We start from the raw sequence: 24,468 nt of genomic DNA, 5'->3' as shown, positions 1-24,468 counted from the left end.
CCTTTCAATCTCATGCTGCATCTGACCCTCAATATGAAGAAGACCCCCAGATACTTAAACTCCTCCGCTTGGGGCAGTAACCCCCCCCCCACCCCCCAAACCCTGAGGGGGCAGTCCACCTTGTTCCAACAGAGCACCATGACCTCAGATGTGGAGGTGCTGACTCTCATCCTGACTGCTTCACATTCAGCTGCAAACTGTCCCAGAGCCTGTTGGAGGTCTTCACCTGTAGAGTCCAGCAGAACAACATCAACCACAAACAGCAGAGAGGTGATTCTGAGGTCCCCAAACTGGACTCTCTCCTCCCCCTGACTGCACCTTGAGACTCTGTCCATGAAGATCACAAAGAGGATCAGAGACCAGGGACAGCCCTGATGGAGCCCAACACCCAGTGAGACCAGGTCTGACTTACTGCAGAGAATGTGAACACAGCTCTCACAGCAGTTGTATAGGGATACTCCCATAACACCTCCCACAAGGTCCCCCGGAGGGACACGGTCCTAAGCCTTCTCCAAGTCCACAAATCACATGTAGACTGGATGTGTGAACTCCCATGACCCCTCCAGGATCCCTGCAGGGTAAAGAGCCGGTCCACTGTTCCACGGCCAGGACAGAATCCACATTGCTTTTCCTGAATCAGAGGTTCAAAGTTCAGTCGGAGCCTCGATTTCCAGCAGCCTGGCATCAGCTTTTCCTGGGAGACTGAGTAGTGTGATCCCTGATAGTTGGAGCCTCTGGTCCCCCTTTTTAAAAAATGAGGACCACCATCCTGGTCTGCCAGTCCATGGGACATTGAAGAGACACATCAGCCATGACAGCCCCACAATGACCAGAACCTTCAGCATCTCCCTGTCCTGAGTTGACCATTTGCCAGAACTCACTGAACTCCTCCACACACAGGATTTTGCATCAGCCGGGTCTCAGGTCGACAACCCTTGCCAACATCGGAGGTCCTGAACATGGTCCACTCTGACTCCATGTCCTCAACCTCCCCGGGGATGCAGGAGAAATTCCTTGAGAGATGGGAGTTGAAGATCTCCCAGTTCACCCTCACTACGGTTTAGGTTTCCCAGGACTGTCCAGCAGCTTGCCCCCCCACCTGATCCACCTCAGCACCAGTTGGTAATCAGCTGACAACTCTGCTCCTCTCTTCACCCGAGTGTCCAAGACATACGGCCGCAGGTCTGATGACACCACTACAAATCATCATGGACCTTTGTGGTGTTCTGGTAGCAGGTCCACTTCTGACCCTCCTGATGCTGGATCATGGTGTTTGTTATGATCCATGGCTAGCACACCAGTCCAATAACAATACACCACACTCAGGTTCAGATGGGGCCGTTCCTTCCAATCACCCCCACTCCAGGTTTCTCCATCGTTGCCCATGTGGGTGTTGAAGTCCCCCAGCAGAACTATGGACTCAGCGGGCCGCAGCCCCTCCAGAAAAATAAATAAGACCTGAGTGAACATTATCTCAGAGGGTTAAAAATCAGACTTATGCATCAACTTGTAGAATTGAAGCGTTTTATTGCAAGAAACTCAAGAATTCCATTGTGCATCTCATATTTATACACATATCAGACGTCATCAGCCAGAAAACAAACTGGCTTTTATGACATTGTGAGGCTTTTGCATGTAATGGTCTGTCTTCCACACAACCATCTCTCTATTACCTCACAGCGGCTGATATCCTAACCCTATCCATCCTGTTTTTAACACTTTACCTAAAATGACCTTACAGTCCTCATCAATTAGCATTTAGCTTTACTCCATTTATTAAATGTTCTGTTAAATTCCCTCATGTCTCTTCTCTCTCTTTGGGCGATCACAGTGTTCTGCTTGCAGTGGTTTTACAGATGTACATATTATTAATATAAAAGGTATTTGAAATCAGTTACAAATGTAATGTAAGCTTGGCAAAACTCAGTCCAGCACTTGAAAAATATAATAAAAACTGTTTGAACATGTGGAAAATATTACATACAAATCAAAACTATTGCTCAGTACTATTCAAAACATGTTTTTCCCTTTTTTTCCTTTTGCTCAGTTTATTTAACTAAAAATGTGTATACTTTTGAAAATAATATAAAAAGTATATAGTCTATAAAAGGCAGTGAAGAAAAAAAAGATTGAATATTCAAAACATATCATTTCCTGACTGGTATCTCTGACCATAAGAGCATCTTCTTGTCTAGAAAGCCCAATAATTCAAGGTTTACCAGACCACCTAAAGCCCACCCCTACCCCAGTATTAATGTAATACCTAGGAATCAGCTACAAAACCTCAGTGAGGGCATAGAAAACATTGATTGAGAGGAACCCTTCTCATCAAACAACATAGAAACCAGCTGTGATTCCTTTCTGAATAAAATCAAAAATGTGTTGTCTCCTCTAACCAGGAGAGGGAGGAGAAGGGCCAGGACACGTAATGCTCTGCCATGGCTCGACCAAAATTGCAGGGACCTGATAAGATCTAGAGACTTACTATTTAAGCATTACCTGAAATCTGGCCTGCCTACCTGCCTACTTTGTTACACACATGCGTAACAAAGTAGTACAGTCTTTGAGAAAGGACAAAGCAAACTTCTTTTTTCTGTAATCAAGGATGCAAAGGGCAATGGGACGAAGGTGTGGCAAACCTTAAAGGGGGTAAATGCGATTTCAATTTCACCGCTAGACGTCGCAGCTTTGGACTGCGTGCAACCAAAACAAAACTAGGTAAGGGGTCCACCCCCCCCTTTCCGCTCGCCTCCCCCTCGCTCTCCGTCCGCTCCTCCTCCTGTACCTGCCTGTTTTCAGTGAAGCACTTTCCATCCGTGATGAAACAGCTGACTCAGCACGAAACGGACCGGTGTGACGTCAAATAACGAAGTAAGTAACACAAGCGAGAGTAACGTATTAGTAACGTATTTCTAATGTAGTGTAACAGTTATTAGCTTTCCGATGCTAACGTTAGTTGAAAATTAACAAGCTGAACATGGTAGCCAAGCTAACAACTTCACATTGATCATTTCTGTTGGATTTTATGAGCACTGCTGGCAAACAGACATTTGGGTTTTTGTGCAATTGTGAAAATATTGACCAAGACATGTGTTGCTAGTGTAATGTGGCCAGAGTCTGGTTCATCAACTGTCTCTAAGGTAGCTAATGCTAAGTTTGTTCCTTATAAAATTATAACATTATATTATAATTGTTGCTGCTCTCTTCATAACTGATAGTTTGATTTTGGTTTTGGTAAGGGCAGCAGCATCATGTCTGCTGAGGCAGCTGCAGTGTGTCTGCCTCCTCAGAGGAGCCGGTGTGAGCTGCTCAGATGAGAAGAAACAGAGGTTTGTATCATCTGTTTCTATTCATTTGAAGTAAATTGTAAAATCAACATAGTGTGAAACGCCAGTTTTTCCAGTGTGTCTACATCATGATTTACTTTTCAGTGTACGTGTTGTTCATCTTTTACAGAGCCTGCTTCAAGACTTGACCCTGGAAAGAGCCTTTTGGACCTGAGGCCAGGGCTGTTTCTGATGCTCTGATGATGCAGCAGGGCCATCATCAGCAACTCAGTCCTGTTCAGTAGACTCCTAACATGTTTAACACTCTTGAACTGAAAATTGATGATATCTTGGTGAAGGATCCTGCAACTATTGTACCTCGCTTGATCAGCAATGAACAGCCCATTTTTCAGCTGGCTAACATAATAGAGACAGAAGTCACAAAGATTATTGGAGCACTCAAAGGTTCCAAAACAAAAGATGTATATCATGGTATCGACACAAATTTCATAAATACACATTCTCATGCATTGCTTAAACCCATTACTCATCTGGTTAACTTATCAATTAACCAGAACAAAGTCCCGTCAGCCTGGAAGGTGGCCACGGTGACTCCCATTTTTAAATTTGGCTCCAAAACACTGGAAGCCGACTACAGACCAATCAGTACACTACCAATTATTTCCAAGGTAGCTGAAAAATGGGTAGCGAACCAACTGATCGCTCGACTGCATCCTATGCAGTTTGGTTTCAGGGCACACCACTCCACTGAGTCAGCAAATTGTATGTTCATTGAAAAAACTAAATGTCTGTTGGACAAGTCCCCATGTGTTAGTGCTGTATTTCTTGACCTTAAAAAGGCATTTGACACCGTCAACCACCAAGTACTTTTAAACAAACTCACATTTTTGAATTTCTCTGATAACACCATGCTATGGTTTAAATCATACCTATCAAGCAGAACTCAATGTGTAACTGCTGACGGGGTCAAATCGCCCTTTCGCACTTCTACTGTTGGTGTCCCGCAGGGTTCCATCCTTGCGCCTCTGTTGTTTTCACTATAAATAAATGACCTTCCAGATGTGTGCCCAGACCTGAATGTCCAGATGTATGCAGACGATGCAGTAATTTTTACTCACGGTTCCAACTCTGACATTACTTCCAGCAAACTAACAAACGCTTTAACTAAGGTACAAGACTGGCTTAATAACAACTGCCTTATGCTCAATACAAAAGAAATGGTTTGTATGACTTTCACCAAACGACCAATAAACCAGAACAGATCAAACATATTCATTGGAGGAGAGAAACTTGAATTGGTAACCCAGTTCAAGTACCTTGGTGTTACACTAGATTCAAATCTCACATTTAAAAAACACATCAAAAAAGTGGCCAACACAATAAGATTCAGCCTGCAAAATTTTAAACAAATCAGACCCCTCATCTCATCTGATGCAGCTAAATCTTACCTTCACTGTATGATTCTGTCCCACATTGAATATTATTTTGTGGTATGGTCGTTTGCTGGTGTCACCACACTCAAACCGATTGAACAACTATATAACTATATAACTATATAAGGTATTTGCCAGAAAATCCTATTCTTCTCATCACTGTCCAATTCTTGCAAGGTACAACTTCTCAAGTTTTGAAAATCTTAAAAGTTTTAAAAACAGCTGCCTTATCTATAAAACCCTCAATGGGCTGGCTCCTCCCCCGTTAGAGAGGCAACACACTCAGCACCAGATCTGCCTCCAGAGGGGACTGTGAGGTGCAGTTCAGACGAAGCCATATAGGCCAAAACTCATTAACTGTCAAGGGCAGTGCATGTTAGAATAGTCTCCCAACTCCGATCAGATCTTTTATATCTATGCAGGTGACAATACCATGCAGCGTTACCACTAGCTGCGTGGTATTGTTATCTGTTGTCTGTACCTTATCCTTTACTGTAACTTATTGTATAATTGCTGCTAACATTGTGCCTTCTTTTATATTTTTTTATATTTTAGGTTGTTGTATGTTTATGTCTTTTAATGTGAGGACTACGGGTGGAAATTAGCCTTGCACCAATTGTCCATTAATATGCATGGTCCTCGGCAAATAAACAATATAACAATAATAATAATAAATGATTTCTTGACTCAACATTTATCCAGATGAGACCATAAAACTTGGATTCATGAAAATCTGTAAGTAAAACACAGTTACAGCTGTTCATATGAGAGAGATTAATGATACTAAATATAATTATAAACAGATAATTCTGTCACAAATGGTCCTCTCTGCTCTTCTTTTAATGATCTTAATAAAGGTCTCACTACTTCCTGTTTTGGAGCGTTGGTGCTGGTGATGACTTTCTTCTTCAGAGGGTTTGTGTTTATCCTCAGAGGTCCTACTCTGCTCCCTGAGCTCCTTCCTCTCCAGCCGGCTCTCCTTCAGCTCTGGAAACTACAAGTTTATAACAACTCAGCTCAATGTTCTCCTGTGGGTCTGACTTCTGCCTCCTGCTGGCCTGGAGAGACATGACAACACAGATCTGCATCACTCCTCTCTTCAGTTCAAGATAAACAGGCTGAGTGCTTCATTTCAACCAGTCCTCCAAACAAACATGTTCAGTACCTTGGGGATGAAATACACAGCAGCTACGACCAACGGCAGAGCCACCAGGACGGCCAGTCTGATGATGAAAACTGTTCTGTAAAATTTCTCATCTGGATCTGATGAGACACATTCAGTCATCACATTAGATCACATGACATCATGAGGACAACAGCTCCCATCAAACAGAAACTTTAATAACGTTAAATCTCCTAAAATCAGTGAAGTCTGAAGCAGCTTGTTGATTCAGCTCTTAGAGAATAAGTTCATCTGATCCTCTCTGTATGCTGATGATGTTCAACAAAAACCACTCATGTGTTCACAGCTGCTTTGAAAGAATGAATGAAAGTCTGCTGATTCTCTCCTTAAAGCTCCTGTCAGCTTAAAATGATTCAACTGATTGTTAACAGTCAACATCTTTACATGCAGTTAAATCAGATGTGATCCTGGTGAAGCTCTGAGTTCATCATGTAAACCCTGTTTATTATCATTATAGTGCTTATCTGGCTTCACTTTTACTTTCCACTACAACACAGTTGTTATGGTTGAATAATGTTAAAGAAGCCGGGAAGGAAACAGTTTACAGCTCCTTCATCAGATTGTGACTCAGCTCTCTGTAGGTCGCTGGGTCGCTCCGGCTGCCTCGTGACTTTTTATCAAACATGGAAACAAAGTCAGTGTGACGTCTCAGTTGGACTGAGCTTCACACTCTGCTTCAGCTTACCTGTGACAGTGAGAGAGAGCAGACGGCTCTCAGAGGAGAAGTTATGAGAAAAAACATAGACGCCATAAACACAGCTGTAGCTTCCTTGGTGGGCGGGGTCTGCAGCAGGAAACAGGAAGTCAGCAGAGTGATTGACAGCTGGCTGGGTGTAGTTGTATGCTGTGTTGGAGGAGCTGAAGGTGAGCTGGAAGGAGCCTCCTGGGTACTGAGGCTGGACGGAGCAGCTGATGGTGAAGTTGGAGCCCCGGAGAACCTGAAACCCCTGCTGCTGGGCCCCGGAGACCCCGTCCATGGTAGGAGACACAGAGATGATTGGCTGAAGCAGCAGGTCTGTAAATAAAGAGAGATGATGAATCCTTCTTCTTCTGTGAGAAGCTGAATGTTGTTTTCTCCTCATTTGTTTGTTGAGATAAATGAACGTTGATCACTGAGAGATGATCACACAGCACAGAGAACTCCTACATTCATGTGTAATACAGAGGAGTCAGAGAGCAGAGGAGGAAACACATCAACATCCTCAGCTGCCTTCAGATCAGACAGAAAACAGCTGCAGTTTGATTCATCTGAGACCATCAACATGTTAATAAGACATTCATACAACACTGCATACACAATAGTTTCCTACAGAAACAAGCAGCGAACACAAAGTGACATATCATCAGCTTTTAAGTCGATATATTGAACTTGTTAGCAAACAGTTCCTGATTTGATGAGACAGAAACAAAAACTATATTAATTTCTATTATAATTGTTGTTTGTAAGGTGGATGTGACTGAGCTGGTTCAGGAGAACTGCAGAGTGAGAATGAACCACAGCAGGTTGATTAAAGGTGCAGATTGTCTCAGTTTGAATCAATGAGCCTCCAGGAACAAGCTAACTTCTCTACCCTTTAGGATGCTGTCGTCCTGGATAAGTTTACAGTTCAGTCCAATGGAAACCACCAACTATCACTGTGACAGAGGAAGGAAAATATTACTGTCAGAGATGATGTCACTGATGGACTTACCTGAGCAGGTGAGCTCCACCATGGAGGAAGAGTAATCTGATGATGATACACAGTCCCTCAGCTCAAAACCAGGATGAAGACAGTTAGACCTGATCCTCCATACAGATCTGTATGAGTCTTCATTTCTGCTTCTTTTTGAAACAGCAGAGCCACAGTCCAAATATCTACATATTACGTCTGCTTCCTTCAGGGTCCAGTAAGAGTCACTCACTGGTCTCCACTCTCCCTGTTTCAGCTCCAATGTACCTGCACAGCGACTGGCTCCTCCCACCAACCTGACAGGCCCTGAACAGAAACAAGAGAGTCATCAGTAAAAGAATAAAGTGAGTTTCATTAGAACAGAAATGAAGACAAATCAAAGCTGCAGCTCCTCTTCTACCTGAGCAGGTGAGTCCAACAGCTTTGCCAGGTGAGCAGGTTCTTCTAGCTGAGTCTGATCTTCTACAGTCCAGGAGAGCAGACTCATGGCCTCCACACTGGAACTCTTTGGCCCACATTGGAGCCTCCACTTCTCCATAGAGCGCCCTCTGGAGGACTGAAGGAGCCCCACAGCCAAGCTCCCTACAGACCACCTCTGCATCCTGCTGGTCAAAGTCAGCTTCACACACTGAGGACCACGACTGCTCAGACTTCACCTCCAGTCTGCCTGAACACAGACTAGTCCCATCCACCAGCCTGACTGAGTCTGGAGAGAGAGAGGACCATCATTAGTTTTGGGAATATTTAACTGCAACATTCATACCAATAAAGCTTTTTCTGAATTTGAAAGTAACAACTGATAAAGAGAGAGAGCACATTCATACCCTGACTCAAGTCTTTATCTACAGGAAATAGTTCATGTTATTTGTATGATTTTAAAATGTCTTATTCAGGCACCATCTTGTGGTAGAATGTTTCTGTTTTCTACTGAATCTTTATTTTAGCAGGAAAACCTCATTAAGATTAAACTTGTCTTTTGCAGGAGTGTCCTGGCCAAGACAGGCAGCAACAGAAAGTTTCAGACAAACAACATAAAAACCAGTAATACAGACAGACCTCTGTAACATGAAGAATGACGAGAAGCGTCTTGGTGCAGTTTCTACGATATTCCCAAAAGTAGGCTGTACTCAGAGCAGCCCTGAAGAAACGCAACATCCACTATGGCGGCTCCTAACTCCGGTTCTATCCTGACCTGTCTGTGGAGGTCCTGCGAAGGCGATGGGAGCTCGACACCGTGGGGAAAGCGCTGGCTCGTCATAATAAGTACTGTGGATTTGCCTATCCAGCGCACCTCTGGTGTCTCCATGAAGGGCAGATTCACCTTCTTGACACCCCTGAGTTTGATGCTGCATTCCTGGATACTCTCTAATGTTACCGGTTATAATGAAGAAAGACAGACCTTATACACACTGAGCCCTTTTTTTTGTGACCACCACATGGACTCTGAGATAATACGTAACGGAGCTGAATCAATTTGTAACCCTCTCCCTTGGAAATGAGGTGATTTAAATTTTTCTTTATAACACAGATTGCATAAAAACTGATCATTTTGCGCGTTACTCAGCTTGATTTCACACTTTACTACAGTGCTTTTTCTTGTCCATGATGCTCTCTTACGAACACAGCACCTGTATTTTTAATTTAGCTTTAATAGCTCATTTACCTTTATATCAGCTTTGTGTGTGGTCTGTATTTAAGGTACATTTCACACAAATGTCGTGGTCCAAGCACAATTTGGAAACCCATCATGCCGGGGTGTCTCTTGTTGTGTTCATTATTCAGCCTGGAGTATGGACACTGTTTCGGGTGTCTTAGTTGTTACTGTGATCTAATTGCTAAATTAGGTTTTGGACAATGCATAGAATACCCAGTGACTTCTTTTGGGATTCTTTTTTCCTGTCATTTGGGGACAGGTTAGGGGAGGTTATGCACTGCTGTTCATATTTTTGTGTGTTATTTTTCTTTTCTTAAACAACTGGAGTCTAGGTTTACTATTTTATATAACTGCTTGCACTCTGATTAATTCTTCTCCACTCAGCACCTGTTATTCAATTATTGTCTGGCTTTGTGGCTCTCATGTCTGGTTCATTTAAACTCACTACTTGGAATGTCCAGGGATTGGGCCATGTAATTAAAAGGAAGAAGATTTTAACATATTTGATAAAACAAAAATCTGATACAGGCTTTCTGAAACTTAAGAGGGACTGGGTAGGCAAAGTTTACCTCTCTCATTCACAGAACAAGAAAGTCACAGCTATTCTCATAAATAAGAACCTTCCCTTCATCTTGGAACATAAAGATAAAGATTCGGAAGGGAGATTTATTCTGATTAAGGGTTCGATTCTTGAACTATTCTCAATTCTCAATATCTATGCCCCAAGCATTGATTCACCTCAGTTTATGCAATGAATTATTCTGATGTTCAACCATTATTGCAATGGCCTGGGCTTTTTAGCTGGTGATTTTAACTGTATAATGAATGCTTCGCTGGATAAATCTGCAACCGTATCCAACCCGAGATCGTCTGCTGTCCTTAAAAATGTATGCACAGATATCGGATTGATAGATATATGGCGACATTTAAATCCTAAAGTGAAGGACTACACATTTTATTCTTCAGATTTGCTGCTTTACAAGACCCTGACTCCCCAAAAGAAAGGTCATCTTCCAGCACCAGAGAAAGGTATGTGGCTAAATCAAAAACTAAAAGGCCGCAGAAAGAGCTAACCACTGGGCCTCAGACGCTGATAGTGGGTGACGGAGCTGTGAATAAGATAAAACACCAAAGTACTCTGTTTTACCAACGACATGGTGTCCGATATTGCAGAGAAAATTCTGGAAATCACTGCTGAGCATCCGACAGTGAAATCTCTCGTCATACACACAGGAGCGCTTGATGTTATCAAGCAACAATCAGAGGTATTGAAATGAGATTTTAATGATCTGCTGAAAAAAGTTCGATGTCTGAATACTGAGGTGTTTATCAGTGGACCTCTACCGACAGTTCGGCGAGGAGACGAGAGATTCAGCAGGCTGTTGATGCTCAACAGATGGCTCAAAGATATGTGTGCCGCTCAATCAGTGAATTTTATTGACAATTTAAACATTTTTTGGGAACGCAGACACCTCTTTAAGGCAGATGGATTTTGCCTTAACAAGTCAGGAGTACAGCTGTTAAGCTACAACATTTTTTATTTTGTGCGTCAGTCACCAGCAGCCCCTGCCAAGGACAAGAGGCGAGACAATCCAAAACAACAGATAAGACAGCGTTCTGGAGAAGAATTGCTACCGCCTGAGATAAGGACTGACCATGAAAGTCAGCACACCCAGAGAGAGGCTTTAATGTCATCATCCTTGCCCCAACACAAGGAGTCTCCCCCAGCCCCAACAACCCGACAAGTGGGGTCTCCCCTAGCCCCACCTGGAGACTCCCAACTTTCACCCACCAGGACCCATTCCAGCCTTTCATTCTCTCCACTCAGTCAGGACTCCCCACTTCTGGATTTCACCGACAGGATGAATGACCTTGTCAATGCTGGAATCCAACTCACACCACGCACAAATCCCATTTTTTCTCCCCTCAACTTCACTCATCGTCGAGCCCTTCCCATTCCACCACGCTGGAAACAACCATCATCCAAGAGTCACAGAGCCCCCCCACCTCCTTTGACTCAGATCATCTGTGAGTTGGACTGATATGTGCCGGGTCCAGGCTGCAATACAGATACCAATAATGTTCCCCCCCAGGAAAAGTCAGGGCCCTATGGAATCAGGTAGTTTTCTCAATCCCTGTGATGACAGGTAACAGAAAAATGGTTAAACTGGTGAGAAATAACAAGAGTTCAATTAAATCTGCAAATTTATTAAGTATATCATGTCAACCTCAAAATATACCAGTGTCTCCTGTTATCTCCACAAGGTTAACTCTACTCAATATCAGATCGCTAGCCAACAAATCACTGCTAGTTAATGACGTCATTATGACCTATGATCTTGATGTTTTACTTCTTAGTGAAACATGGCTGACTGAATGTAGCTGTGGTGCTATTCTCAATGAGGCAGCACCAACAAATTTTAGTTTTATGAACAAGTGTTGAACTGGTAAGAGAGGCGGGGGAGTTGCTGCCATCTTTAAATCTGTATTTCAGTGCAAGGAAATAACATTAGGTGATTTTAGCTCTTTTGAACATCTCTGTTTTTTATTAAAAGGTGATCCAAAAGTTCTTTTTTTAATCATTTATAGACCTCCAAGATACTCAGGAAAATTCATTGATGAGTTTGCTGAACTGCTGTCAGTTATCTGCACTGACTACAACTTTTTTATCATAACAGGGGATTTTAATATTCATGTAGACAATAACATGGACAGTAACGCCAAAGAACTCTCTGCTCTACTTGACACTTTTGGCCTCTTGCAACATGTGAAAGGGCCCACACACACTCGAGGCCACACTCTGGATCTGGTTATCTCTAAAGGTGTTGATATTTCTTCTGTTGATGTTAAGGACTTGGCTCTTTCTGATCATTTCTGTGTGTTCTTTGACTTACAGATCATTCCAAATGTTCAGTTAACCTCTGTGTCTGTTAGGAGAAGGTACATAAATGAGAATACCAGTGCAAAGTTTATGGAGGCTATAGCTATGTCACCAACTGTGAGTGCAGAGTCAGTTGATGAACTCCTGGATAAATTTAACTGGAAAATCTCAAATGTCATGGATGCTGTTGCACCTATTAAAACTAAGAAGACCTTGAGCAGAAAGAAAACACCATGGAGGAACCCTAGGATGGTAAAGGCTTTAAAAACAGAAAGCAGGAAAGCAGAGCGTAAGTGGAGAAAAACTAAACTTCAAATTCACCTTGACCTCTACAAACAAAGTCTTTGTAATTTTAAATATGAGTTACTCAAACCTAGACAGCAACACTTTCCTGAAATAATTAATAAGAACATCAACAACACTCGTACTCTGTTTGCTACAGTTGATAAGCTTACAACCCCCCCTAAACAGATCCAGAACTCCTTTCCACAGAAAAATGCAATGAATTTGCTTTTTCAGTGAAAAAATCCAGTCCATAAGGTTAAATATCAACACAAATCAACAAAACAATAAAATGATGCAGTCGCTAAAACTATTGTGAACTCTGTCCAAACAGATTTGCGACAAGTAATAAATAGCTCACTTAAATCAGGTGTGTTTCCTAAACTCCTAAAAGTAGCTGCCATTAAGCCACTCTTAAAAAAGAGAACGCTGGATGCTTCCATGTTAACCAACTACAGACCTATCTCAAATCCTCCTTTTATAGCCAAGATCGTTGAGAAAGTGGTTTTTAATCAACTCAGTAATTTCTTGAACTCCAGTGGCCTTTTTGACAAATTTCAATCAGGCTTCCGACCAACAGGTTAACCCCTAACCCCCCCCCCAACCCTAACCACAGTACAGAAACAGCTCTTATTAGAGTGTTAAATGACATAAGGTTGAACACTGACTCAGGCAAGGTGTCAGTTCTGGTCCTGTTGGATCTCAGTGCTGCGTTTGACACTGTGGATCACAGTATACTGTTGAACAGGTTGGAAACTTGGGCAGGACTCAGCGGAACAGTCCTAGACTGGTTCAGGTCCTACTTGGAAGAGCGGAGTTATTTTGTGACCAATGGAAGTTATGAATCTGATCGAGTGGTTATGACATGTGGAGTTCCTCAGGGGTCAGTTCTTGGACCCCTTCTGTTCAGTCTATATATGCTGCCCTTGGGTCAAATTCTGCAGAACTCTAATGTAGACTATCACAGTTATGCAGATGACACACAGATATACCTAGCACTGTCCCCAGATGACTACAGTCCAATACAGTCATTGTGTCACTGTTTAGAGCAAGTAACTAATTGGATGAACCAACATTTCCTTCAATTAAATCAGGACATAACTGAGGTCATTGTTTTTGGCAATAAAGAGAAGAGGATTGCTGTCAGTCCAAACATCTCGAGTCACTCTCTCTAAAAACTACGGACCAAGTCCGAAACCTTGGCGTGCTGATAGACTCAGATTTGACTTTCAGCAGTCACATCAAATCAGTCACCAAAACAGCTTCTATCAGCTTAAGAACATGTCCAGAGTGAAGGGTTTTATGTCTCAAACAGACCAGGAGAAGTTGATTCATGCTTTCATCTCAAGTAGACTCGACTACTGTAACGGTCTTCTGACTGGACTCCCACAAAAAAGCATTAAACAGCTGCAGCTCATTCAGAACGCTGCAGCTCCAGTTTTAACCAGAACAAAGAGATCAGAGCACATTACTCCAGTTCTAAAGTCTTTACACTGGCTCCCAGTCAGCTCTAAAGTCTTTACACTGGCTCCCAGTCAGTTCTAAAGTCTTTACACTGGCTCCCAGTCAGTTCTAAAGTCTTTACACTGGTTCCCAGTCAGTTCTAAAGTCTTTACACTGGCTCCCAGTCAGTTCTAAAGTCTTTACACTGGCTCCCAGTCAGCTCTAAAGTCTTTACACTGGCTCCCAGTCAGCTCTAAAGTCTTTACACTGGCTCCCAGTCAGCTCTAAAGTCTTTACACTGGCTCCCAGTCAGTTCTAAAGTCTTTACACTGGTTCCCAGTCAGTTCTAAAGTCTTTACACTGGCTCCCAGTCAGTTCTAAAGTCTTTACACTGGCTCCCAGTCAGTTCTAAAGTCTTTACACTGGCTCCCAGTCAGCTCTAAAGTCTTTACACTGGCTCCCAGTCAGTTCTAAAGTCTTTACACTGGCTCCCAGTCAGCTATAGAATAGATTTTAAAGTTCTGCTACTGGTCTACAAATCACTGAATGGTTTAGGTCCAGAATACATGAATGACATGTTAGTAGAATATAAACCCAGTAGAGCTCTGAGATCTACTGACTCAGGTCAGATAGTTGAGCCCAGAGTTCAAACTAAACATGGTGAAGCAGCTTTTACACAACTGGAACAAACTAGCAGCAGAACTGTGAACACTTTTAAATCCAGGTTAAAAACATTTCTCTTCTCCTGAGCTTATGATTGAGCTCTTTTAAAGCACTTTACATTTTAATCTTTCATTTGCACTCTCTGTCCTTTTAATGATTTTAAAGCTAATTTATTATTTTATGCTGCAACCATTTTATTTATGTCTTTCTATTTTTCTGTACTTTGTTTTTGTGGGGGGGTGGGGGTGGGGGGGGTGGAAGGGGGTTAATTGTATGTTTTAAGTTTCTCAAATTACATGTTTTTCTGTTTTATGTAAAGCACATTGAATTGCCATTGTGTATGAAATGCGCTATGTAAAAAAAACTGCCTTGCCTTGCCATCTGATCATGGTTCTGACACTGAGCTGACAGAGAGCAGCAAACTGCTCTGTTTACACTGTGTTCATACAAATGATTAAATACCATATACATACAGTATATTGTAACTGTAAACTGCTACTACTGCTGCTTTCTCTTGTAGTGTGAATATCCTTAAAAGTGCAGATTGTCTCAGTTTGAATCAATGAGCCTCCAGGAACAAGCTAACTTCTCTACCCTTTAGGATGCTGTCGTCCTGGATAAGTTTACAGTTCAGTCCAATGGAAACCACCAACTATCACTGTGACACAGGAAGGAAAATATTACTGTCGGAGATGATGTCACTGATGGACTTACCTGAGCAGGTGAGCTCCACGATGGAGGCAGAGGAACCTGATGATACACAGTCCCTCACCTCAGATCCAGAATGAAGACATAAATATCCGATCCACCATACAGATCTACGTGAGTCTTCATATATGCTTTCTGTTGAAACAGCAGAGCCACAGTCCAAATATCTACATATTACATCTGCGTCCTTCAGGGTCCAGTCATAGTCATTCACTGGTCTCCACTCTCCATGTTTCACCTCCAGTCTGCCTGAACACAGACTAGTCCCATTCACCAGCCTGACAGAGTCTGGAGAGAGAGAGGACCATCATTAGTTTTGGGAGTATTTAACTGCAACTTGATTTTCCGGAGTACATTATAATATCTTAGGTCTTTGCAGTGTTTTTACTGACTCCTGTTGAGTCTATCTTGCCTCTAGCTAAGGCCTGTTGGTTGTTGGCGGTTTTTAGCTGACCAGTGGACCTTAAAGAACTGGACGAGCTGCAACTTCCTGCTACTAAACTAAGAAAAAACTTTTTAAAAAAAAGTTATTGTGCTTAGAGACACATGGTCTAATGATAGACCTACTCTGGATGGCATTACTCTGCCTCCAGCACCACTGTAAGGAACCTAGCAATTATATTTGATCAGGATTTGTCCTTTACCTCTCATATAAAACACATTTTGCCTTTTTTCATCTACATAATATTGTTATAATCAGACACATCCTGTCTCCCTGAAAATCTAGTCCATGCATTTTGTTACTACTAGCTAAGCTAGCCTGCTACTTTGATAGCCTCGTCACCAGATCCAGATCCATTCCTCAACTGGCCCAGATGGTTACTGCTGATGATCCTTCTGGTGTTAAATCTGCACTCAGAGTCCCTGAATGTCTGATTAATGAACTCCTTCAAAGGCAGGCAGTGTGCCTGTTCCACAATGGAACAATAAGTAGAGTTCATGTCCAGTACTTCCTGTAAACAATCCCATAATAATAATAATAATAATAATAATAATTACATTTTATAGATACTATAGACACAGAAATTAGCCGTGTGCAGCAGACAGTGATGACATAAAACTGTGGTGACTGTACCAAATCTGGATTTTCACTTTCCAATGCTAACATTAGCATATTCTATGAGTTGTTAGTTTTGAGGGTATTTGGTCATAAACCCAAATAGATTGAGTGTCCACCACTGATGGAGGTGTGAGTAACGTCCTCCAGCTCCTCCTGGAGGATCAGAGGTGTTCCCAGACCACATGAGATACAGTCTCTGTTTTTACCTGGTTGGTGATCATCTTCAGCCTGGAGTCCTGGAGAGAAAATCACACAATTAATATTTATATTGGTGCAGAGCTGTGAACTGAACAAACACTGTGAGGCTTTCCAGCAGCTCAGAGCTCATCTCAGTGAAAACACTCATTATTGAACTCACTCAGGAGTCATTTGACCAGTTTACCACTGACCTGCAAACTGGACCACAATATGACTTTTACATCTGTTTTACCAAATATGCCACAGACTGTTATAATGTATATGTGAAAGTAACATGTTCAGTTTTCAGTAACTAGAAGACGGAGCTAAAAACCAAGTCAGACTAAAGTGTTTGCTCTCTGGTTTAGAAACCTGGAGACTCTGGAAGACAGAGGCAGTCAGCGAGACATCTAAAGTAATCATGTTCTCAAACCTTATTTTGTACATTAAACACAACAATGCATTCAAATGTTTTGAATTCATGATGTTTATCTTTCCTGAACTGAAGTAGTATGAGGCACTCTGTTTACTGGATCATGCAGTGAGAATAGCAGTCACTGAATTCTGTTTCAAATGTGACTCATAAAAATTAAATAAATCAAACAGTTCTTGTTTTCTCGCCTCTTGTTTATGAAATGATAATAATAATATTTTTTTATTTAAAGGCGCCTTTCTTGGCACTCAAGGACACCGTACAGAATTACAAACACATTAAAAAGAAGTAACAATACAAATAAAATGTAAAAATAAAGACAATATAAAAGTGACACAGCAATTGGCGAGGTTGTGGATGGCCTTGAATGTTAACAGAAGAACTTTGAATTGAATACAGAACTGAGCCAGGAGCCAGTGGAGCTATTGGAGGACAGGAGTGATGTGGTGGATGGAGGGGGTTCGAGTGATGATACGAGAAGCTGAGTTCTGGACCAGTTGAAGTTTATGGAGGGATTTGTGAGGGAGGCCAAAGAGGAGAGAGTTGATCAGTGAGAAGTTTTGAGTAAATGTCAGATTGTGAGCAGTGAGCAGCTCCTCCTCTTCCAGTCTGTACAGAAGAACAGAAGCTAACTGATTTTAATGCAGGTTCAAGTAAAAACTGGAGAAACAAGCAGTTTGCTGAAGTTTGTCACAAAAAAGATGTAAGTTTAGACTCCAGTTTCATGCTCTCTTGGTTTCCAGTGTTGTACTTCTGTTCTTCAGTCCTTTAGCTCATTTGGTTTGACTTATTTATATTTGGGTCGTTTGTTTTGTGTGTTCCTGCTCTCCTTCCAGCCCATTCCCCCTCCACACCTGTCCTGTATCAGTCCTCACTGTCCTCCCAGTCTGTCCTTGTCTTCTCACCTGTTCCTCATCTACTTATTAGTTCACTTAGTATTTTTTTATAAAGATTTTTTTGGCACAGACGCCTTTATTTAATAGTAGACAGACAGGAAACAGGAGAGAGAGGGGGGTGTGACATGCAGCAAAGTACCTCCGGCTGGGATTCAAAGCTGGGGTCGGCTGCATATGTGGCATGCGCTCTAAACACTCGACCACCTGCGCGCCTAGTTCACTTAGTATTTAAGTCTTGGTTTTCAGTTCAGTCCTTGTTGGATCCTTTGTCAAGTCTTCTCTGCTCAGCCTACTTTTGGGTTTTATCTCCATGTTCCAGGAATAAAGACTTTTTCCTGCAGGCTGCTTTCACTGAGAGTTTTCTACATGTGGATCCATCTGCTCCTCTCTGACTCCAAGTAATAAAGACAAGTACGCGGCTGTTACAGCAGCAGCAAGCTGTACTGTTGAGAGGGATTGTCTGTCTCATGAAGGATTCATCGTGTCATGTGTGTCTGAAGTGTTGTAAACGCCTAAACCTCAGGAAAGACACCTGGTAGTAACACTGACTGTCTCTGATCTAGTAGGAGTTCAGCAAAGGTTATCATATTCCTTGGTTGGTTTCTGTACTCCATTACTTTGTTTCTTGTCTTATTCAAATGTCCACTAGGAGTTACAGTATTAAACCTGAAACTGTTTGTTGCTGGGCAGAACGACTGTGTCCTTCTCCATGCTGGCATGAACTGAGTAAAGACAAAGACTCATCACTCCATCGTCTGTACTTCCTCAGAAACTTCTAGTAACACAAATACTACTACAACTGTTCAAAGACTTTTCAGTCAGTTGGATAAAATCTGCCATCAGAGCATCAGTGATGACACAGACTGAAGTCTTTGTCCTGCTCTCCTTTGAAAGAGAACTGACTGAATGGTTGGACAATAAAACTATTTCATTTTACACAAATTTCTGCACAAGTTGTCTTGCTGTCATCATCAGGAGAAGTCATTTTGGGCTGTTGTAGTCTATGTATTGAGAATTGAAAGACCTTCTTATTGATAATTGGCGCCCTATCATACCTGCATCATGGCTGCCACAGAGCAGTTGTGGCGTACTGGGCATTTGCTGCTTAGCCGGCATATACGGTCTAATCAGCTTCAATCTGAGAGGTTCATCACTTCATCTCCATCCACACAGTCGCCCATAAAATGGTTGGTGATTGCCGTAATAATTACAAGTCTGGGCATCATCCAAACCCGGCACATTGCATTATCTTCGGGTGACAACTGCTTCTACATCCCTGCGGCTAGAAGCCAACACATATTATATTCAAGGATGTTGGTAAATGGCTATCCCACTTCCTCCTCGACTAATAAGAGAAAGAGACACTCCACCAACCAAGGACTTGCTCAAATAGCATTAATGTTACTTCTGGCTGGCGATATCGAGCTGAACCCGGGCCCACTGTCATGGCTACTTGCCAGTCAAGATGCTAACGTTAGCCACCCAGCACAGCAAAGACTGCTAGCATCACAAGCCAGTGGTGCTAACAGCGAGCCGGCCAAATTTAGCCTTCCAGCTAACTCACTCATGGCTACCAGCATTTATGAAGCTAATGCAACCAGAGGCAAAAAGAATGGTGGACTTACTCCATCTACCACCCCCGGTGTTCCGACGGGTGTCCCTCCGCTGCAGTGGAGCCGTTCTGTCGGATGTTGATCCCCTGCGTACAGGCAGCGAGGCCTGGGGCGCCGGGATGGCGGCCCTTAGTGGTCCAGCAGCTGATGGTCGTGCCTCACATAGCTCCACGACCGCCCCGAGCAGTGACATACCAGCTGTCAGCGGGGCCGTGCCTACGACTCCCCGCAGCCCAGCAGCTGACGGTCAGTTCCACGGCCTCAACATCTCCGGTCCCAGGTCCAGCAACCGGCAAGCATCAACATCTCCTGCACCTGAGTAGGGCATCCACGGTCACCAGCGAGGCCGTGCTTACGGCCCGTGGTCCAGCAGCTGGTGATCTTCAACTGCCCACCCTGCTTGGCAGCAGGACCCTGGCACCCACGGTCGCTACGCTCATGCTCCCAGAACCAGCAACTGGTGTGAGGCAAGCCCCACACAGAAATCCAGTGATGAAAAGGTACCAGTCCTCAAAACTCTTTCAAACATTAAACCACGCAAGAACAATATGGGACCCGAAATGTAAAAACAAGGGTTTACTCTGTGGTCACTTAAGTGTCCGCAGTATGGTTCCTAAGCGAGAACAACTAGAACATCTGCTAAATAACTCAAACATCGACTTTTTGGGACTCACAGAAAGCTGGCTATCCTCATCACCTGAAGCTGCTATATCAATGTTGGGTTATCATGTTTTTAGGAAAGATAGGGACCATGGGAAAGGTGGTGGGGGGGGGGGGGGGGTTCCACTTTACGTCAAAAGCACTCTTAACTGTTGCCAGATAGAATTACCTGGAGAAATCCATTCAGAATGTGTTGTGGTAAGCATCTCCCTTTCTGCCAATATGTCTTTTACTGTCATCTGCATGTATCGTAAACCCTCAGCTGATACAGGCTTTTATGATCTGCTCAAGCCTTTACGTAAATCAATTAATCACAGAAAGGAGATCATTCTGGTCGGTGATCTTAATGTAAATTGGGATAATAAGGAAGACAGAAAAAATTTCAAGACAATTACTGATTCTTTTAACTTAACACAATTAATTGACCAACCAACCAGGATAACAAACTACTCTAAAACTAGAATTGACCTGCTGTTTTCAAATAAGCCGGAAAGAAGATTCACAACCTCTTCACAGGACTTTCAGATCATAATGTGATTTTCTTTTCCTGGAAACTCAATAAAAATCGTGTCACACACATAAATTCACACACATATCTGCCTCAGAAATCACCAAATCACAACTTCATCCCTAAGAACCAACAGCAAAATGTTGATAAAGCCCTTAAGGAATTGGTATGGCATAATTTAATCTCCTGTGATGACATAAACCAGAGTGCTGACTCCTTCTCTCAAAAAATTAAGGAGGTTCTGTTGTCTTTCTCTAGGACAGGGAGCTCTAGGACCAGGCAATCCAGCTCCCTTCCCTGGTTTAATAATGAGTGTCTTGCACTGTTAAAAGTTAGAGAACTGCTCAAAACTTCACTGAAAACTGGTCTAATAACTGACCGTCAAAAGTTCACATCAGCACGAAATAAAGTAACATTAGCATTACGAAAAGCCAAAGCAAACTTCTTCTTAAACGTAATTGAGAGTGCAAAGGGAAATTCAAAAAAAGTGTGGAAAGAGATCAATAACCTAACTGGCAGACAGACCAAACAGAGCAATAAAGCTCTGGAGCTAAACATCAAGAATCAATTAGTGAAAAATCCTGTCACCTTGGCTGCAGAACTTAATTCTTTTTTAAAAAAATTCTGTTCAAGAAATATCAAGTCTGTTCACTGCACCTGACTGTGATTATCATCCTGTCAATTGCGAACAGCCTGTTTTTAACATAACTGAAATCTCTGACAGAGAGGTAATGGAAATTATTTGCTCTCTTAACAAATCTAATGCCAAGGATAACTACGGATTTGACACCATTTTTTAAAAACTTCACATGGAGTCTCTGTTTTTTCCCATCATGCAGCTGATAAATCTGTCTAACAGGCGTTCTGGTGTCCCGACTAACTGGAAGGTGAGCACGGTGAATCCAATCTTCAAATCCGGAAGTAAAGCTGAAATCAACAACTATAGACCAATCAGTATTCTTCCTGTCATCTCCAAAGTAATAGAAAAAATGGGTGGCTAAACAGTTAGTAGAACATCTCAATAATGGTTACACAGCATTGCATCCGATGCAGTTTGGGTTCTGGACTCACCATTCCACAGAATCGGCCATAAGTATGTTTTGTTGTTGTTGTTATTGTTGTCTCCCCTGGATAGGAACAGCTGTGTGGGAGCTTTTTTCCTGGATCTTAAAAGAGCCTTTGACACCGTTGACCACCGAGTAGTGTTAACCAAGCTGTCGAAATTTTATTTCTCTACACAGGCCCTCAATTGGTTCAGATCATATCTTGCAGATAGAGAGCAGTGTGTGGTGGTTAACGGTGTCAAATCTCCTTACCTGGACTGTCCAGTAGGGGTCCCTCAGGGATCCATACTTGGACTTATTTTATTTTCTGTCTACCTTAACGATTTGATGTTAATGTAAGGGTGTTAATTCACAGCTGTACGCGGATGACAGGGTTATTTTCACCCCTGCGAATAACACGACAGAAGCTGCTCAAATACTTAAAACTGCTATGACTCATGTACAGGACTGGCTCACTGATTCATGTCTTTCTTTAAATGTTAAAAAAGTGTCTGTACGATTTTTGTGAAAGGCCGCCAAATAATCATTCTGGTGTCTTTCTGGGAGGGGAGGAGCTCACTTTGGTGAGCGAGTTCAGATACTTAGGAGTCATCCTGGACTCGACACTCAAACACATCAGGAAATACATCAAAAAAGTGTCTAACTCTGTCAAATACAACCTGGCAAATTTCAGGCAGATCAGGAACTCCTTAACCAAAAGTGCAGCTTTGTTGTTTTTACATTGTATGATCATCTCACATATAGACTACTGCTTAACCAGCTGGTCACTGGCATGTACTGCAGCACTTATACCGATAGAATCTCTCTATAAAAAGCCCTAAAGACTCTGGATAGAAAACCCTTCTCCTTCCATATCTGCAATACCCTTAAAAAACGTAATTTTTAAAGTTTCCATAATTTTAAAACTTTTAGATTTGCTTGTTTTGTGTACAAAAGTCTCCATTGTCTTGCTCCACCACCACTGAATGAATTCATAAGGAAAAGGTCTGTTGGAAACACGTATACTGTCACACCTTTCAGTCTTGTACGTGACAGTAAACATGTTGCTCCAGCCGATCATCTCCTTACTGAAGAAGGACAGCACCTGCTCCTGCATCACTCGCATGGACAGAAATTTTAAACGGCCAATCAGACTCTGGTGCAGCAAGTATGAGACCATTAGTCAGCAAAGCCTCCACACAGAAGTTCCTACAAAAACTTCTATAGTATCCTGTAATCCCAAAAAAACAGCGCAGCTCACACTGATAAACTGGAGCAGGGAACGACACAACAGCTTCAATCTTGGAGTGGCCCGGCCTGACTTGCCCCCGGCCAACAACCTGGCCTAAATGGGCCACCGTAGCCTGACCAAAATACACTTGGTAAGGTTGAGTGTGAGATTGGCATCACTCAGTGTGTACCAGACGCTGAAATGTAGCAGGAGTGTTACGCAAGCCGAATGGCATCACCGTATATTACAAGAAAGCATCAGGGGTCACGAAAGCAGAAATGTCTTTTGCCCGCGGAGTCAGTGACAGCTGCCAACAACCTTTGAGCAGGTCAAGCTTCGTCATATAATTAGAACGTAATTTTTAAAGTTTCCATAATTTTAAAACTTTTAGATTTGCTTGTTTTGTGTACAAAAGTCTCCATTGTCTTGCTCCACCACCACTGAATGAATTCATAAGGAAAAGGTCTGTTGGAGGTTGGAGCCTACATATATATATATATAGATATAGAAAAAAAAGTTAAACCCTTGGAAATTTCGAGGCGTGTCATTGGACAATAACTGCAATGACATCATACATGTCGGACCCCGAGCACAGCTGCCCGCTCGGTTTGCCGGAAGCGGTAACTCAGTCAAAGTTACCGATGAACAAAAAATGTGCAAGAGGTAAGAGAGCCAACAATTTTTGTTTGATTTGTTGTACACAGAAAATTAGGTCCTCCCTCGGTAGGGATCGTCTAAAGACACGTAATCTCCCCTTGGCCCACCACCTATGAGGTGCACAGCAACAGCAACACCATCAGCAGGTGATCCATGACCAGGTAGACCGTCTGTCTCTGTGTCCGTCTGACGGACTTCATCGCTCTCCTCTGATGATCACATGATCTGTTTTCTATTTTATGTCATTAGCCAGGAAATGAACTGATGAGCTGCTTCTCAGAACTGAAGCCACTAACCACAGGCGAGCAAGATGTTACTACAATAAGAAGTTTGACAGAGTAACAGGAAGCAGCGCAAACACGTATACTGTCACACCTTTCAGTCTTGTACGTGACAGTAAACATGTTGCTCCAGCCGATCATCTCCTTCCTGAAGGACAGCACCTACTCCTGCATCACTCGCATCAACAGAAAGTTTAAATGTCCAATCAGACTCTGGTGCAGCCAGTATGAGAGCATTAGTCAGCAAAGCCTTCACACAGAAGTTCCTACAAAAACTTCTATAGTATCCTGTAATCCCCAAAAAACAGCGCAGCTCACTGATAAACTGGAACAGGGAACGACACAATAGCTTCAATCTTGGAGTGCAGCGGCCTGACTTGCCCCCGGCCAACAACCTTGCCTAAATGGGCCACCGTAGCCTGACCAAAATACACTTGGTAAGGTTGAGTGTGAGATTGGCATCACTCCGTGTGTACCAGACGCTGAAATGTAGCAGGAGTGTTACGCAAGCCGAATGGCATCACCGTATATTACCATAAAGCGCCAGGGGTCACGAAAGCAGAAATGTCTTTCGCCCGCGGAGTCAGTGACAGCTGCCAACAACCTTTGAGCAGGTCAAGCTTCATCATATAATTAGCATTACCAACATGGTCAACACAACCTCATCTCTGAGAAGAAGATAATCTCGCTTCGTGACCACGTTCA

The 24,468-nt window shown here is 42.7% G+C and overlaps 1 protein-coding gene across 1 annotated transcript in view; it reads right to left on the bottom strand.

Moving 5' to 3' along the window:
- Positions 1 to 5,658: 5,658 nt before the first annotated feature.
- LOC128381790 (scavenger receptor cysteine-rich type 1 protein M130-like) overlaps positions 5,659 to 24,468 on the bottom strand; it is a 222,941-nt gene continuing 204,131 nt past the window's right edge. The window contains exons 10-15 of the mRNA XM_053341827.1: positions 15,211 to 15,492; positions 7,974 to 8,279; positions 7,595 to 7,879; positions 6,589 to 6,918; positions 5,886 to 5,983; positions 5,659 to 5,778 (exon numbers count right to left, since the gene is read on the bottom strand). Of these exons, the coding sequence (XP_053197802.1) occupies positions 5,659 to 5,778; positions 5,886 to 5,983; positions 6,589 to 6,918; positions 7,595 to 7,879; positions 7,974 to 8,279; positions 15,211 to 15,492 (1,421 nt within the window). The remainder of the gene's footprint in view (positions 5,779 to 5,885; positions 5,984 to 6,588; positions 6,919 to 7,594; positions 7,880 to 7,973; positions 8,280 to 15,210; positions 15,493 to 24,468) is intronic.

This window comes from Scomber japonicus, chromosome 20 (assembly GCF_027409825.1).
Source record: "Scomber japonicus isolate fScoJap1 chromosome 20, fScoJap1.pri, whole genome shotgun sequence".
NCBI lineage: Eukaryota > Metazoa > Chordata > Actinopteri > Scombriformes > Scombridae > Scomber > Scomber japonicus.
This window is presented reverse-complemented; position numbering and strand designations above follow the sequence as displayed.